Source organism: Balaenoptera musculus, chromosome 9, assembly GCF_009873245.2.
Source record: "Balaenoptera musculus isolate JJ_BM4_2016_0621 chromosome 9, mBalMus1.pri.v3, whole genome shotgun sequence".
In the NCBI taxonomy this organism is placed as follows: Eukaryota; Metazoa; Chordata; class Mammalia; order Artiodactyla; family Balaenopteridae; genus Balaenoptera; species Balaenoptera musculus.
The window spans coordinates 60,870,365-60,889,610 of record NC_045793.1 but is presented as its reverse complement, the minus strand read 5'-3'; the positions used below and the strand labels follow the sequence as shown (position 1 = coordinate 60,889,610).

Here is a 19,246-nt window from a genome sequence, read left to right as displayed (position 1 = left end):
ACCTCCACAACTCTCATTCTCACTTCTTCCCCTGAAATTCTATGGCTCTTTTGTCCGCACTACTCCTATGACCCTCAACCTGACTCCCCAGTGCTGTTTATGGGTAGTTCCTATCTCCCCAACAGGGTGGAGCAGAGACCACGATTGATCGCTTTTGACATTCTTAGTGGCTAGCACCATGCTCTGTGGTAGGGAACTTGCATATATAGTGATGATGAGATAAGAGAAAGGAGTGTGTGTCTGTGGAATTGGCTCAGAGACATGGAAATTATTATTATTATTTTTTTGGCCAGGTATTTTCACATTTTATTAGCTACAGTATAGACCCTAGAGCTGCCTCATTTCCTCCCCTCCCCCCCACCCCCGCCAGGACAGGGTCAGACCTTCCCAGGAGCCCCCGCTTTTGCTGCCTGGGCCCGCTGGAACTCCTGCTGCAGCTGAGCAAGGGTCTCTCTCTGTTGCTCTGACTGTCGCTCTAGGTCCCGGAGCTGGGATTCGTATCGCTTAATCTCAGCCGTGATGTAGTCCAGCCTTTTCCCCACTGTGGCCCGAGCTTCCCCCAGCTCCTGTTTGACCAGCACGGGACCCAGAAGTTTAAAGACCATATTGGATCCATCCAGCAGGGCCAGTTCCTCTTTCACGATATTATTTTCTGTTAGTTGTGCCTCTAGTTTCTGCCTCCCTGACATGGATTTACTCAAGTCCTTCTGTAGCTGTTGATATTTCTCCACTTCTCCCTGTAGCTTCTTCTGGATTAGCTCAGCCATGGCGGGGACGAAAGCCTGCAGGGAGCGGGAGCGGGGCGCTGGGTCTCACACGCTGGAAGGTACCCGAGCTCCCTTTTCTGGCCTGCGGAAATGACAGCCCTCCTGACAGGCAGCCTCTCGGGACACTGCAGCCTCTCCGGGTCCGGAATATCTGCTCCACCCCGGTGGCGGGTGAAACAGGACCCCAAACCCCTCAACCGAAACCCTGCCCCACTCACGTTCTCCCTTCAATATTCGGAAATTATTTTTGACAAAGCGGACTTCTTTACCAAAATTCCACAAAACGTTAAGTGGTATAAATGCACATTCTTTCTCTTCGTCTTGATGGATTTGGCCTCAATAATGGCTGTAAAACAACAAATACTAAATAATGATTTATGTTGTACTTTTGTAAAAGCCTTTGACTAAAATGGTTGGTGCAAAAACACCCTTACAAGAGAAAATATGGCACCCGAGGGTTTCAGCCTAAAAATTGTTCATCAGAAGTAACTATTATTGTTTGTTTAAAGCTTAATTAGAACTGGCTCTGTCCTATGAAACATCTTTATCAAAATACACTGCATTAGACTTGTAATGCCTCATGAGAGATGCATCATATATTCTGACACTTGATGCCCACCTTGAAGGTCATAAGATAATCCTATCCATGTTTTTGTAACCCATAAATATGCAAGTCTATAAACTTATCTAAATCTTTGAGTCTACTTTCCCAGTCAACAAAACAAAAAGCAAATGCTTTTGACCAGGTTTTTATTCATTAATACATTTATTCAACAAATATGCATTGAGCATCTACTTATGCTTCCGCTCCAGTTATAGGCATCCAGGATGTAGAAGTGAACAAAACAGGAAAAAAAAAACCCTCTTGCTCTCATAGCTTTATATTCCACTGAGGAAGAAAAACAATGAGCAAACCTAATAAATACTGTTGGAAAAATAGAACAGGGTAAGAGTGGAATGGGAGTGCAGGGCTGGGGTGGGGAGCTCAATTTTAGTGGGGGTGGTCAAGAGAGCAAGATGATGACACTTAACAAACACTTGCAGGAGGAGAGAGTTACCCATGAAAATATCTTTCCCAATCTTCATGATATTCAAAACTTTCCAATTGATTCAGGCCTTGAGTCTATGCAGTTGGTTTCAATTAGCATGCACATCTTACACTCTCAACTTGCTTTTTTATTTACTTATTTAACAAATATTTATTGACTACATAGTGTGTGCCACATACTGCCAGGCTATAAGGATATATTAACATAGTCCCTGTATCAAGCTGCTCAAAACCTAATGGGTGATGCATATAGTGGGTAAATAACTTACAGTGCTCCAAGAGAGGGCTGAGCAGAGGCCATGGGACCCTGAGAAAGGGGAGGCTAACTTCCCAGAAGTAACCAAGTCCTCACAGAGGAGAGGATGGCATTTCAATTAGATCTGTAAAAACACTTAATAGAGATAAAAATCCAAAGTAATAAAAATATTGGGAATTAAATTGTACCTTGATTCTTACAGACACAGAAAGTATAGGATTGCCATTCATAATATTTTCTAGAAATGCACATAGAAATGCTGAAATGTCTAGATTCTTGCCATATTAACTAACAGTAATAATAGGGTAAATGTTAAAATTTCTTTAACACCGAGTATCTGCGAGTTCTGATCCTTGTCATGTATTCTTATTTCAACTCTCAGGAAGTTTTGTTTCAAGGATTGATCGACATATGAACAATTATTATGCATTTTGAATGCAAAGCCATTAGACTGGATCTCACACAAAAAAATCTTCACTTCTATTTTTCCTATCACAGGATAAATTTTCATATATGTATCCCATATTTATAATTTTCAAGATGCTTTCATGTTGTATTACTTGGTTATCTTTTTATCCCTTATGACCATTTTATCCACAATAATATCTCCAACATGTCTTTTAGCTCTAAGGTACTAAAATCTCTAGAAGATAGTCTTTCTCCCTACCCTCACAGCTAAGTTCTATGGTACAGATCAGGAATATTGCAACAGTTTTGCTTATTGTGGGCGTCTATCATGGTGCCTAAGAACAATCTGTGTGCTAAATAAATGTTCCTTTTTCCTTCTTCCCATGATTATCACATTCCTTAAGACCCAGCTCAGCTTAGCAGGACTAGGAATCTTTTTACCCTACTCTACCCCACATGGATTGTTCTTTTAAGTTTACATAGCCTCACCTCTTTGCATCTGCTGCTGCCCACCCCCAGTCCAGTTTAGCTTTTTCAAATCTACTCTTAGGTGTTCTGCAGGGTCTATAATGGGCCAATATTTCTCCAGCTCCATTAGGAGTTCTGGTGGAATTCAAGAGGGTGGTGCCTGCTTAAGAGCGCTACACTGAGTTGTTTTCTGGCTTTTGGCCACTGGAGAAAAGGGGTCACTGAGAATGGGATGTTTGTCCCTCAGTTAAGACCCTGATGTCTTATAACTCCTGAGCAACCTTCTGGGGCTTGTCATCCTTTTTATTCCAACCCATCCCCAACTAGGGAAATCTCTTATCTCCCTACCATGTTTCCTTGGACAGACTTCTCAGAACCCGCCCCTGAGATGGTGACTCTCATTCTGATTCCATTCAGCAGTCCTTGACCTAGATTTAGTTCCCAAGTTCCCTAGTTGAGACCTTCATGATGCCTTCACCTGTGGTAGATGTGGACAAGCTCTGATACTTCCTGGGCACTGTTTTATAGCCTACCCTAACCCCAACCAGAGCAGCAACTCTTTCCCCATATTCCCTTAAGTTGTTGCTAATTTCCTCCCTTCTGCCTCCCTTCCACCTCCATCCACCCACTGTCACCCTACCCCTATGCTCCCCTTCCCTCCTTTCCAGGTTGTTTCTCTCCGTCCAGACAAACTTGGTCTTGCAGAGTCTTTCCTCACAGTTTTGTTCTTCCTCAGCTGTGAGCCCAGAGAATAACCCCACCCTGAACTTGGTCTTCCCCATTGCCATGCTGCATCTGTAACATCAGCTGGAGCCATGAAGAGCAACCATCTTAGAAACAATTCTAAAACAAACCAAAACATACTGTCCACAGATATCCATGAATCTCAGTAGAGAATTTTTGCTTTAGTAAAGTACTGTCTTCTGCAAAGTGTTTCAGGGAGGAGCAGGACAACTATTTTTATGCTAGGAGCTAGGGATTCCCAGAGCTCTTCCGCAATAATTCAGAATGCATTAGGACCATGGTGAAAGCTCTTCCTGTTCATATCACCAAGGGATTTTTTAAACTCAAAGTGTGTATTTGTTTTTAGAAGAGGATCACAGTTACTATACATGAAAAACATTTTATTTGTATCTCCCTGAAGATGGTTGAAGTTAGTATAAAACACCCGGAAAACTATTTCTGTAAAGTGATGGTCCTTTTTAGACATGCTACTTTTCTGTGCTGAAAATAATTCTAAGTGAGAACCTTCCTCCAAGAACTAGAATTTTTTTTTTTTTTTTGGCCAAGAACTACAGTGAGTTCTTTCCAATGCAAAGCATTTTATCATACTTATGATTATTGAAATACCTAATTATTTGCCATGAATATTTTTATGAGTGAGGGAGAGAAAATCGATTTTTCTTAATTTGAGATGAAAATTAAAAGAGAAATGTCATTGTTATATGCAAAAGTTCTTTGTAACTGTGATCCACCAAATAAATATACAATGGTGTTATCAGTAGAAGTGGATCCTGAATAAGCTACTTTTGTCATGGTATGAAATTCAAGGAAGCCTTAATGGTAGGGAAGAAAGTAGATTTGAAATTAGCCTTTTCACTTTGCAAATTAATATGTTAAATATTTGAATAAACTTTTTAATGTTTATTTAATGCAATCTTTTATTCTTTTTTTTCTATAAAAGTTTTTTTGGGGGAAGTGGTGTCTTGCAGGCATCTATATCCTGATGACTTTTTCATTACGTAACATTAGCAATCTCTAGGGCATGGAGTTAAACGTGATTGAATTATAGGGTATGAGGTCAGTTATCTAATGATCATACAACACACTTCATTTTTTCCTCCAAACCAGCATGAGTTGCAGGTTAGACCATCTTGACAATAGGTGTTTCATTTATGTTGTTTATTTTTTGAGATAGATACTGGGTAGATTGCATTAATTTCTTCATTATGGGAATATATATTAAGAGTATAATTTCTAAGTTTGTCAATGTAGTATATTTCAAGAGTTGCTGTAGGAAATCATAGTGGCAGGATGCTGCTGGTGGGGAGGGGTGGGATGAGAAGACTTATCTCTCTACTCCTCCATACTCTAGGAGCACTCCTCAAACTTCAACGTGTGTGTGAATCAGCTGGGGGTGTTGATAACTGCAGTAGGTCTGGGATTGGTTTCAGATTCTGCATTCCTAACAAGCTCCCAGGTGATGCCCATGCTGTTGGTCCAGAGACCACACTTTGAGGAGCATGACCTAGGAGTCAAAATTGTTTTATCCCAGACTTAGGAATCATCTTTCACAAGGCGAGACGCTTCTTGAATCAAGAAGACTTGGCATGCTTGCCTAATATATTTTATAGCTAAATTTTGCTCATTTCAGTTAAGTCTTCTCAAATTTGCCCCAAATTTGGGGGCAAATGAGCATATATACAATTGGCAATTAATCTTTAATGACATGGACTGCAAAAACTCCTATATGTGTACCATAAATTGTCCCTAAGGAGTAAAGAGCAGTTCTGATTCCACTGGATTTAAACCTGGAGTCTGAGTTTTGCAAATCAGCTAAGTGTAGGGAAACTACCCTGCAAGGAGCTGGCATCATGAACCATACTTATTTCTATCGTGAGAATTACTGGAAAAAGCTGAGGGAAAATGAAAAGTACTGGTAGATTTTAATTATTTCCAAAAAGTAATACACAAAAATAACTCAGAACATGCCATCTGGGGACATGGGACTTATGACAAATGAAGTTTGCTTTCTAAGAATGGTACTCAGGAGAGAAACCAACAGCTAAGCAGGGTATGTCTGAGAGCTAAGAGCCTGCACGTTTCACTTGCACATTTCACTATCTCATGAAAAGCATAATTTACAGAGTTGCAGTAATAATAACAATGATAACGATGTGAATTAATAAACTCACCAGTGAAACCACCATTCAAATACATGTTGGGTAATTTAATTAGCCTCGGCTGCACTTTCTCTGTCAATCCCAAACTTACAGGGATTGAATTGTTAAGTACATTTTTCACTCTGTGATTCTGAGAAGTTTATTTTTACCTGGCAAATTATTTTAAATGTGAGACAAAGCAGGGCTGCGGTGGTGAAATCACATAGGAAGTCTGCGTTGCTGCTCCCCAGGCCTGGGCCCTGGTTGCCCCGGACCCTGGTGCACAAAGAGCTGGTGTGAATTTCAGATCCTGGGTCTGCTCTAAATCACGGGAACTGGAGAAATTAGAAATGACACCATTTACCCAGGGGCCTTTGCTGAGGAGTATTTTTTTTGGAACTTTTACATCAGTCTCAGAACTCACTGGCTTCATTAAGTCATGTGTGTCATTGTGTTAAGAAGGAAGGAAAGAACATGTTATTAGCTAGGGATTTTTTTCCTTTTCCCTCTACCACCCTCCTTTCTCATTTCATTTCATTGCATGTGGTATTTCCCTTCCCTCCCAAGATATCTATTATATCTTTCCTCTCAAGATTCTTTATGCCACAGCCTGCGTTAACCTTCCTGGTGCGTGCTCTGAGGAAATATATTTCTTTATGTACATATAGTTTTAGAAGCAAACTCCCTGGCATGGGTTAAGAGATGGTTCTAGGGTCATCACTGAACTTCCCAGATGATATAGTTTTTTTCTTCTCTCACCCTTATCTTTTTTCCTTTCTCTTTAAAACTTACATTTTCAGAGCTAGGGAGGAAATCAAGAGAAATAACGTGTGTGTGTGTGTGTGTGTGTGTGTGTGTGTGTGTGTGTGTGTGTGTGTGCACGTTTTAGGAGGATGATTGTCATTGAAACTGATATGTCTAGTCGATAACAAAAACTGTCCTAGCCTCCCGCAGAACACAAGCCCTGAGGGCTGGGGAGAACAAAGCCATCCTCAGAGACGAGTGGGGAGGGTGGGAGCTCATGTGCAACCTCTCATCCCTGTGGCACCAGCCAGAGCCCACAAACCATCTTATCATCCTCTGGCCCTAGGAGATCAAGGAAGGCGCTGTTTGGAAAGTTCCCGTCAAGGCTGAGTTAAATATTCCAGTCTTTTGTTTGTCCTAGTGGCTTTCCTCTGCCCTTTTCTAGGATACTCAGCATAGTCTGAGTCAAAGAAAGTTTCTGGACTCCATTTTTCCCCCCCCTTTTTTTTTTGGTTTGGGCGGAGGCCTTTCATTCAGCATTCCCTCACTTACTTCTGTGTAAATTTGGACCTATTACTAGTAGTTGGGAATAAGGAGATCCTTTTCTCTCTTCAGTGAGGATCCAGTTCATCTCCAAGTTAAAAGCAGCTTTGACTATTGTTTGCAAAAACTTCACATACTCTACATATTTTAAAAAGTTTTAGGCCTAGGGAAGTAACTATGACCCAGAGACTTATTTTATTATTGCCAAAGTTAATGTGAATGTCTGAAAAATATATTTTACGTAAATATATCATGGTTAATGGCATTATTTCTTAAACTGCTTGTTACAAAATAAGAAATAATCTAAGTCCGAGAAATCTAAGAAATAATAAAAGTCTGGAGGGAGTTTGGTGGGCAGTTGGAGTGACTGCTAGTAGGTATGGGGTTTCTTTTTGTGGTGATGATAGTGTTATAAAATTGATTGAGGTGATGTTTGCTCAACTCTGTAAGAATACTAAAAAGTATTGAATTGTGTATTTTATAGAATCACCTGGAGAGCTTTTAAAATTTACTAAAGTCCAAGCCCCACCGAAAACCAAATGGAACAAAATGGGGGTTGGGAAGAGCCCATCAGTATATTGTAAATATTCTCCTCTTTTTAAGAAAATTTTAGGGCTTCCCTGGTGGCACAGTGGTTAAGAACCCACCTGCTAATGCAAGGGACGCAGGTTCGAGCCCTGGTCCTGGAAGATCCCATATGCCGCAGAGCAACTAAGCCCGCGAGCCACAACTACTGAGCCTGCGTGCTACAACTACTGAAGCCCACACACCTAGGCCCGTGCTCCGCAACAAGAGAAGCCACCACAATGAGAAGCCTGCACACCGCAACGAAGAGTAGCCCCCACTCGCCACAACTAGAGAAAGCCTGTGTGCAGCAACAAAGACCCAACGCAGCCAAAAATAAATAAATAAATAAATTTATAAAAAAAAAAAAAAAAAAGAAAATTTTAGTTGAACATTTAAATGATTCCCCAATCATAACAATATTAAAAAAAACTCACTTCTAGCCTTCTTTCCATCCACTTTGTCTCCTGCCACCACTCTATACACTTTTATTAGTTTTAGTGTGTCTTTCAAGTACAGTTTTCTATAAACCAGTGGTTCTCAAACTGTAGCATGGATCAGGATTACTTAGAGCAGCGGTCCCCAACCTTTCTGGCACCAGGGACCTGTTTCGTGGAAGATAATTTTTCCATGGATGAGGGGTGGAGGGAGGGATGGTTCAGGCGGTAATGCCAACAATGGGGAGCGATAGGGAGAGGCAGATGAAGCTTTGCTCACTCGCCTGCCGCTCACCTCCTGCTGTGCAGCCCAGGGATTGGGGACCCCTGACCTAGAGGGCTTGTGAAAACACAGACAGCCAGGCCCCACCCATAGAGTTTCTCATTCAGTAAGTGTAGGGTGAAGCTGAGAATTACACTTCTAACAAGTTTTCGGGTGATGCTGATGCTGTTGGCCTGTAGAGCCACTGGTACAAAAAGGAGAAGGAATCATGACAAGGAGGAATCATTGATGGGAATAAGAAGGGGGGCATGGGGATTAGTAAATTTAAATAAAATCCTGAGGTTGGTAGGGAAGGTTTAGAGAAGCAGCGGGGATGAGGGTGGTTAAGCAAGATGTGACCTCCTTAGACAACCTAGTGAAGGAAGAGCAAGACCCAAGATATTGAGAGACTTAAGGCTGGAGAGAACATCAAACCATCCTTTCTGCACTATCCTATATGGCAGCCACTAGCCACATTTGGCAATTGAGCACTTGAAATGTAGCCAATGTGACTGAGGAAATAAATTTTTAATTTTATCTAATTTTAATTAATTGAAATTGCAAACAAAAAGCTGATACTTGATTAAGTTAATGGAAAACTTTTAAGTATGTTTGGAACAACTTGGTATGTGAATCTATGTTTTCAACTGTAAATTTTATGAACGCTAATACAGATCAAATATTTTCCATGAAAATTTAGTGTCAGAATTGAGATGTGCTAGAAGCATAAAATATATGTCAGATATAGAAAGCTTGGTTTCAATATTAAAATATCTCATTAATAATTTTATATTGATTACATATTAAAATGATAAGATTTTCAAGTATTTGGTTGAATAAAATACATTAATTATATGAAAATAATATTATTAGTTATATAAAATTAATTTCTACTTTTTTTACTTTTTTAATGTAGCTACTAGACAATTTGAAATTATTTATGAAACTATTATATTTCTGTTGGACAATGCTGGTCTCCATGGTGTCCAATAGTGTAGCCACTAGCTACATGTTGCTATTTAAATTTTAATTAAAATTAAATAAAATTTAAAATTCAGTACCTCAGTCTCACTAGCCACATTTTCAGTGTTCAATAGCTGTACATGCTCAGTGGCTACCATATTGGATAGTGCAAATATAGAATATTTATATCAGCATAGGAGATTCTATTGAACAGCTTTGGTCTACATCTTTTCAATGAGTTGAGAGGAAAGATTCTTTCTTAAAGGTGATATTGGGAATTTTGAGGAGAGGAGTAAAGATCCGAAACATAGATATTGGAAATGTTTCACCAAGTCTTCAAGAGATGAATAAAAGGATTGGAAGTGTAGCTATGAAGCCCTCACTGAAGCAAGGCAGTTGAAGGTTGACAGAGATATAACGGCAGCAGGTCAAGGGATTCTACCTGGCAAGAACATGCATTGTTTAATAGGCTAACCAGAAACTCCAGGCTAAGGAAGAAAATAACTAAGGACAAAATTGGGGTGGAGGTTATAGAAGATGGTGAAGGATAAAGGGACAGAATGAAGATGACAGTGTGGACAAGAAAAAATTTTGTTAAATGTAAAATGATAAGAGAAATGGAAGAGGGGTGAGGGGCATCATACAACAGAGAAATTTCAAAGTCTGCATTATTGGAGTGGAACAATTTCAAGTGGTGATGAAGGCTAAGGTATGACTCTTTAAGTGGGTAAATGAGTTTGGAGTGGATGGTAGCATACTACAATGTTAACAACATGATTGTTAGAGTTTTTGAGGAGGATAGCTGGCAAAAGAGAGAGAAGATCTGCTAAGTGCTGAAGGTGGAAGAACGGCCAGGTGGGTGCTGTGGTCAGGAAAGGGAAAGGCTGAAATAAGCTGTTGGCCAGAACCTCCACAAAAAATTTGTGGAGGAAAGTCATGGGAATGATGATCAGAAGTGATGTGGGAAGCAGGCATATGTCGCTTCATAAAGCTGCTCTGAACTTCCTCAATCAAATGTAACCTTTCTCCTCTCTTGAACCCTGAGGCACTTTGCACTTCTTTGGTAAACTGTGGCTATTTATATACTCATCCAAACACTTCGCCTGCCCCTCACCTCCCCAACTCCCCCATCCCTTACCCCCGCCTCCATCTGATACACACACACATACCCTCATCTGATTGGAAGTTCTTTGAAGGTTGGAACAATGTTTTCCTCTTTTATTCAAGTTTCTGAATATCAATAAATTCACACTGAATTAATTTTGATTGAGATTCTTATAAACAAACAAACCACAGAGGCTGGATCTACATGTTTAGGTGGAAATTAGAACATCTGTAGTGAAACATCACAGAGCTCTGTGACGTCTTCTTATTCATTATTTTGGTCAAAGATTTGAATGAAGCTATCCTTAGGCAAATAACACAAAGCTAAGCCACTGTACATCATTACAGACTTTTAAGCAAAAGAAATCTAGTGGGAACATGCAGGATGGATTCTTGATAAAGATGGGACCCAAGAAGAAGGGTGTAAGCATCTCAGTGTCATTCACTCAGCATCTTTTTGTACGAGACACTGAGCTCAGCTCTGCATGTGTACATGGCTATAGTAGTTGTCCCAGGGTGGAGTGCTAATGGTGTAATATAGAAATATGAGATACAAATCAGGAGGCAGGAAGGAAAGCAGTGAACCCCAATGAGTCCTCAGACCACTATTTGACTTGAGTGTTACATTGTTTAAGCAAACTAAAAGTCCAGGGACACAGCCAAATAGAAGTTAACATCCACCTACATAAGGACAACAGTTTAAACCCTGTGACTGATATTTTAATCCCTCAGCACCCAGAGGTCAGGGCTTTACATGCCAGGAATGGATCAATTACACAAATATAATTGTAATGTAGAGCAGTGCTTGGAGCGACGTGTCAGTCCATGTCATCTTGGATGTCCCAGAGACCGCACGTGACATATGCCAGGATATCTGAAATGCTAACATTGACTTCCTCCTTACTGCACTTCACATCCTTTCAAGGATAATTAACAATTTGGCAAAATTGATTTTGAAAAGAGGGGAAACAAAGACAAAATTTTATTTACTCTTTTCCTTCTCTCTTCCTAAGATCTGTTTCCCTCTGTGCTCCTTGCAGTTCAAGTTCATTCTGTAAACAAATGAGTCTCATTTTTCTCTTGAATTTGGGGGTAACTTTATAGTTTAAGGGCCATCTGTGATTCCCCTATCTATACATGCATAGCCTGGACCATCAACAGGAAAATGCAGCCTAGTGAATTCTGTGTAGGGCTCTGGAAAGAGCATGGCAGCCCTCTGGAAGTGAAATGGAAAAGCTAAGTTGGCCCAGGGAGGCCTCCATTTTGGGCTGCAAATTTGGAGATTTAGAGCCAAATCCTCATTCCATGTGACTCCAGGGGAGCTTTGGTCAGTGTGTAATTCAGTGTGGGTTGGGCAAGAAGAAGACAGAAGAACATGAAATTGCCAAGTTTGAGGCCTATTACGCAGTTGTGACCTGACCTAGAATATGGTGCCGAGTTGTGTGTGGGTAACTCAACCATAAAAAGGCATCTGTGGTCTTATTAGTCGTGAACTTGAGATCATTTTAGTAGAAGATGAATTGCCCCTAAATGATTGATCTGGTATTTGGAGGAAATGCTGTTCTCTTTGCTTCTCCCAAATGGAGACACTAACCAGACGCTTGTCCCACACCCAGAACATTATTTGTGGTGTGGCTCTTTCTGTGGCCTGCTGGGGAATGATGACCTTGGACTGACAGTTCCCCTTAAAGTAGCAAACTTATGTTTTTCATCTTAACATGATATGCCAGAGGCACTGAATAACAACCTACATCCTTTCACACACCACATGTCTGTGCCAGGTTTAAGCTGATAAAAGTTGGAGGGAGTGTTTTTTGAGTGGTCTGACTGAGGCCAGAAATGGGGATATTCAATAAGAGACAGAAAGCCCTTCTTTTTTGCCCTTAGGCCTCCTCGAAGAAAATCATAGAGACGCTCTGTGAGTTTGGACTCAAAGTAGCTTAAAATTTCAAGCCAAGAGAAATGTCCCTCCCCATTCTTTGTGAGGTTTTGTAGCAAAATAACCTGCTTGCTTGAGAGATTAGATTTGTCAGCTTCAGCACTGCATGGGAAGGTCTGACCCTGAGAATTATGGGCAAACAGGAAAATCAGCAGTGCAGGAGAAAGGCAAGCCTGCAGCCGAGATCACCTGGCCAAGCTCACATCTAATAAGAACCCAGAAGATGAGAGACAGGGCAAAGGTGAACCCAGCCTAGCAGCCTCTGTCTTCTCCTGAGCCACAGAAAAATTAAAATCTGGGAGCAGATGCTGGAAGATTTCCCCCAAACAAAGACATGGCACCTTTTTATTTCTGTTCTAGAAGAAAAAGAGGTAGCGCATGGATTTTCTTCCTCTGCTGCTTCTTAACCTATACGGTGGTACTAGATTTTCTTCTGAACCTTCTCCCTACCCTTTGGCCATTACCAGCTTTTGTGGATTGGACAGTAAACCAGCAGGACTGAGGTTACTTTCATTCTGAAAATGCAGATTATTTCCAGGTGTGAACTAAAGGGAATCAAATGTTATATCAGGAATTTGATGAGAATAAAAGCCTTGAGAATAATAATATCTTCTGTTTGGAGAGCATTTGATTACTTACAGGACAGTTTTCTCTGTTACCTCATTTGAGTCTCACAAAAGCCCTGTGGAGTAGGTGGGCCAGGTGTTATTTCCCAATTCTACAGATGCAGAAACTGAGCCCCGCTGATTCTGTAACTAGCCAGAAATCACAGAAGGATGTGGCAGAGCAGGTGTGGTCTTGGGACCTTGTCATTCCACCCAGTCCCCTGCCAAAGTCTTATCTCAGGCTGCAAAATAACAGGTGATGTGAGTGACCCGTGGCATCCTCTGGCATCATGTATTCATCCATGACCTCCACTTCCACTGTGGTCCTCTCAACTAGGGTGATTATAACATCTTCCTTTTGGCTACCTAAAATTTCACCCCCAGCAATCCATCAAAATGCTTTCTAGCAGGATCTTCTTGGCAGACCATACTGGACTGGAGTGGGTGTCACTTTCCATAAGATAAAAGCCAAATTGCTCATTAAAAGTCCATCAAGAGGCCCCTCCATGGCCACCTGTCTTCTTTCCCTGCAAGTACACAGCTGTCAGGTGATCCTCTTCACTATCAGTCACCGAATACCCTTGCTCTTTTTAGTCTCTGCATGTGATATAAAACTCTAGGAATAACCGTGCATTGCTTGGGTGGATAAGTGTATACCTTTACCTTTTCGGCCAGCACAGGGAGACTGGGGATTTTTGCAGAACAGTTTGTTTGTTTTTAACACTTTCATACTCACAGCTATGCAGCAGTCTTGAACTTGTGGCTCTCCGGCCTGGAATGTTCTGCCTCCACATACCCAAAAGTCTCCCTTTCTGACCTCCATCAAGTGTTCATTCCAGTGTGTCTTCTTAGTGGGCCCCTCTTCCCCACCACCAGCCTACTTAAAAATCTCAACCCACCCACCCCCACTCGACACTCCTGATCCCACTTACCTTGCTCTACAATTTTTTTTGCATAGCATGTATCGCCTCATATAGTCTACTTATTTAGTATGTCGGTTGTTTATTGTCTGTCTCTTTTGCCAGAATTAAGTTCTAAGAGGGGAAGAAGTTAGATTTTTATTGCTCGTTGTTGTATCCCAAATGCCTAAAGCAGTACCTGGCACATAGTAAGTGCTCAAAAATTTTTTGTTGAAACAATGAAATGTCCTTCCTCTGTGCATCTTACCTCCCTTTCTCAGCCTTCAAGATTGTTCACATTACAGTCTTCACCAATCACTTGTTTCTGTGCATCAAATAACCTCAAATCACTGATTTGCCTCCACTTGTGAATATTCACATGTATTATTTACCAGGCCAATTAGTCACAGTACCTTTGGGGTGAAGTAGGACATTTATGAGGGGTATCAAAGGACCAGAAGGTATCTCAGTTCTGCAGATGTAGGAATTTTTTATTGAGCCACATTTTCTTAGGCCTTGGTAAAACTGCTTATGGGGCCCCCAAGCACGAGACCAAGAATTATTATTTATGTATTTCCAGTACATAAAAAACTAGGTGCAAGTTTTCACATCTTGATAAACTATGAAGTGCTTCATCTCTTCTGTCCTGCATGACCCTTCTCTCTCTTCTCTACTTTCTTTCACAATAATCTCCAGCACATATGTGTTACACAGAATGCTGTGTAAAAGTAAGAAAAAGAAAAGCTATTCAATGTTTGTTAGCATAAGGACAGAATAATAGGTGATAGAGGCATATGAATGACAGAGGCACATAATGGACCATACGGGACATTGCATGAATTACCTTGTAAACTTCTCCCTACCAAATGAACCAGTCACTATGGGAAAAATTTGCAGAGGAAAAAAAAAAAAGATGATGCAACACATCACCTCCTTTACTAAAGGACTGAATAATTCACAAAGAGACACATATCTGCCAAGCTAATCAGAATATTGATACTGGTTAATTTGAGCACTGCCTTCCCAGTAGGGCAATCTACTTAGAAAACAAAATTAGGAGCTGAAGGTTGCATGATGAATATAAATTGAGAGCAAAGGAACTTGGTTGTGTCTGACTGGCAGCAGTGATATATCAATTCCAGTAACTAGAGGTACGGACAGTGAGCCAGATGTTCACACTAGCAGTCACTTTGTTGTGTCTGCAGCTGCCACAGACATTGTGGCACTGGCTGCTAACTTTAACTCTTTTGTTCTTAATAACATTGCACTTTTGTTGTACTCATCATTCTATCACTCTCATTTTAATATGTACATGAATTTTACTTACATATTTTAGTTTATAAGATTCCAGTTTACTATACAGGCTGATATAAACGTTATGCCTGTTGCTAACTGGTGACATTAGGTAGTAGTAAATCCTTTCCTCCCAGCCCCTCATTTGAGTAAGGGGAATATGGGGTAACTTCCTCTTAGTACATATCTTCAATACATGTATCCAATGACATTAGAGAATGGATTATTAATATACACTATACAGATTAGGTAAACTGTGATTTGCCTCAACCAGAGAAATCACCATTCTGGCACTACCCTATACTACATTTTCTCTAATTTCTAACACCATTCTACATGATAATTGTCCCTGTACCACCTGGTCTAATGCCTTCAGTTCCTTAAATATAGAACAAGTAGTTACACATTTAAGAAGTATGCAAGTATGCCTTTGCCTCTATATGTATCTGTTTAAAGCCTATGACATAAAATGTAAATGTCACAAATTAAAAGATTAACAGATGTGACTACTCTCAAATTAAATGTACTAGAGGCAGAAGACACTATTACAAAAGTTCACAAAACATTATGATGGGAGAAAATACCTTCCCATATATTTAATAGACTAAAATTAATAGATAAGGGAGAAAATATTCATCTTGACTATTTGTTACTATCCCAAACATAAAAATACTTAATCAATAGAAAAAAAGAAAGCTAGTAAGACATGAGTAGGCAGTTCTCAAAATAAGAACTTCAAATGGCCAAAAATATGAAAAGTTTCTCAATCTTACTAGTGACCATGGACATATAGTGTTAAAAATAATGAGATTCTCTTTCTTTTAGGTTGTCAAAAATTTAAAGAAATTGATAATATATATGTGGAAAAGAGTGTGGAGAAAGGGCAATCTCATACCACAACTGGAGGGTATTTGCAAAATTTTAAAGAGCATTTGACAATTCTTATCAAGCTCTTAAGCACAAGAACATTTGACTTGGCAATTCTACTTCTATAATCCATCCTGGAACAACACTCTCAGAAGAGTATAGGGATATTTGAATAAATATATTAATTGCAGAATTGTTTCCACTTCCCCTAAATGTGTATGGTAAATCACATGATACATCCATAAAATGAAATTCATGTAGCCATTAAAATGAAGGAGCAGACCTATATGGACTGCTGTGGGAGAATGTCCACAATATATTTACTGGATGAAAAAAAAAAATTTAAAGAATAATATTTATGGTGTAATCTCATTTTTACAACAAACATATTTTTAGGTACATAGAAAAATGTCCTGAAATACCAACCCCTTCAAACTATCTGATAAGGACAAGAGTTTCCCCTTTTATTTCTGTACTTCATACTTCACTAGTGTTGGATTTTTTTGTATAGTTACATAAAATGCTTGTATGAGTTTCCTGGGGCTGCCATAACTAACTGCATGTAGTAAACAACAGAAAATCATTGTCGGGAGACCTTCAAGATGGTGGAGGAGTAAGACGTGGAGATCACCTTCCTCCCCACAAATACATCAGAAATACATCTACATGTGGAACAACTCCTACAGAACACCTACTGAACACTGGCAGAAATCCTCAGACTTCCCAAAAGGCAAGAAACTCCCCACGTACCTGGGTAGGGCAAAAGAAAAAAGAAAAAACAGAGACAAAAGAACAGGGATGGGATCTGTACCAGTGGGAGGGAGCTGTGAAGGAGGAAAGGTTTCCACACACTAGGAAATCCCTTCACTGGTGGAGACGGGGGGTGGCAGGGGTGAAGCTTCGGAGCCACGGAGGAGAGTGCAGCAACAGGGGTGCGGAGGGCAAAGCGGAGAGATTCCCGCACAGAGGATCGGTGCCGACCAGGCCTCACAAGCCCAAGAAGCTTGTCTGCTCACCCACCGGGATGGGCGGGGGCTGGGAGCTGAGGCTCCGGCTTCGGTTGGATCCCAGGGAGTGGAATGGGGCTGGCTGCATGAATACAGCCTGAAGGGGGCTAGTGCGCCACAGCTAGCTGGGAGGGAGTCCAGGAAAAGGTCTGGAGCTGCCGAAGAGGCAAGAGACCATTGGTTGCCGTCGCGCGAGTAGAGGGGATTAAGAGCACCGCCTAAACGAACTCCAGAGACAGGCGCGAGCCACGGCTGTCAGCGCAGACCCCAGAGACGGGCATGAAACGCTAAGGCTGCTTCTGCAGCCACCAAGAAGCCTGTGTGCAAGCACAGGTCACTATCCACACGTCGCCTCCCGGAAGCCTGTGCAGCCTACCACTGCCAGGGTCCCGTGCTTCCCCGGGAGAACACACGGTGCGCCTCACGCTGTTGCAACGTCACGCAGGCCTCTGCCACCGCATGCTCGCCTCGCATTTCATACCCCTCCCTCCCCTCCGGCGTGAGTGAGCCAGAGCCCCCTAATCAGCTGCTACTTTCACCTTGACCAGTCTGGGCAGGGAACGGATGCCCTCAGGCGACCTCCACGCAGAGACTGGGCCAATCCAAAGCTGAACCACAGGACCTGTGTGAACAAAGAAGAGAAAGGGAAATTTTTCCCAGCAGCCTCAGGAGCAGCGGATTAAATCTCCATGATCAACTTGATGTACCTTGCATTTGTGGAACTCCTTAATAGACAACGAATCACCCCAAAATTGAGGCAGTGGACTTTGGGAGCAACTGTAGACTTGGGGTTTGCTGTATGGAACTGACCGGTTTCTGGTTTTATGTTTATCTTAGTTTAGTATTTAGAGTTTATTATCATTGGTAGAATTGTTTATTGATTTAGTTGCTCTCTCTTTTTTTTATATATAGATATATATTTTTTTTTTCCTTTTTCTCTTTTTGTACGTGTGTATGTGTATGCTTCTTTGTGTGATTTTGTCTGTATAGCTTTGCTTTTACCATTTGTCCTAGGGTTCAGTCTGTCCGTTTTTTAATTGTTTGTTTGTTTGTTTTAGTATAGTTTTTAGAGTGTGTTATCATTGGTGGATTTGTTTTTTGGTTTGGTTGCTCTCTTTCTTTTTTCTTTTTTTTAATTACTTTTTAATTTTTTTATTTTTAATAACTTTTTTATTTTAATAACTTTATTTCTTTTTATTTTATTTCTTTCTTTCTTTTCTCCCTCCTTTTCTTCTGAGCTGTGTGGCTGACACGATCTTGGTGCTCCAGCCGGGTGTCAGGCCTGTGCCTCTGAGGTGGGAGAGCTGAGTTCAGAACGTTGGTTCACCAGAGACCTCCCAACTCCACGTAATATCAAATGGCAAAAGCTCTCCCAGAGATCTCCATCTCAACGCTAAGACCCAAATCCACACAACAACCAGCAAGCTACAGTGCTGGACACCCTGTGCCAAACAACTAGCAAGACAGGAACACAACCACACCCATTAGCAGAGAGGCTGCCTAAAATCATAATAAGTTCACAGACACCCCAAAACACACCATCGGACTCAGTCCTGCCCGCAAGAAAGACAAGATCCAGCCTCATCCACTAGAACGCAGGCACTAGTCCCCTCCACCAGGAAGCCTACACAACTCACTGAACCAAACTTAGCCACTGGAGGCAGACACCAAAAGCAACGTGAACTACAAACCAACAGCCTGTGAAAAGGAGACCCCCAAACAGAGTAAGTTAAGCAAAATGAGAAGACAGAGAAACACACAGCAGATGAAGGAGCAAGGTAAAAACCCACCAGACCAAACAAATGAAGAGGAAATAGGCAGTCTACCTGAAAAAGAATTCATAGTAATGATAGTAAAGAAAATCCAAAATCGTGGAAATAGAATGGAGAAAATACAAGAAACGTTTAACAAGGACCTAAAACAACCAAAGAGCAAACAAACAATGATGAACAACACAATAAGTGAAATTAAAAATTCTCTAGAAGGAATCAATAGCAGAATAACTGAGGCAGAAGAACGGATAAGTGACCTGGAAGATAAAATAGTGGAAATAACTACGGCAGAGCAGAATAAAGGAAAAAGAATGAAAAGAATTGAGGATAGTCTTAGAGACCTCTGGGACAACATTAAACACACCAACATTCGAATTATAGGGGTCCCAGAAGAAGAAGAGAAAAACAAAGGGACTGA

General features: G+C 40.9%; 1 protein-coding gene across 1 annotated transcript; it reads right to left on the bottom strand.

Annotated features, from left to right (window-relative positions):
* Window positions 1-296: 296 nt before the first annotated feature.
* On the bottom strand, window positions 297-1,002 carry LOC118900617 (prefoldin subunit 6). Its single transcript, XM_036863091.1, has 2 exons — window positions 986-1,002; window positions 297-782 (listed from the first exon to the last, which is right to left on the bottom strand). The coding sequence occupies exon 2, from the start codon at window positions 765-767 to the stop codon at window positions 378-380; it is 390 nt and encodes a 129-aa protein (XP_036718986.1). The 5' UTR covers window positions 768-782; window positions 986-1,002; the 3' UTR covers window positions 297-377.
* Window positions 1,003-19,246: the final 18,244 nt, after the last annotated feature.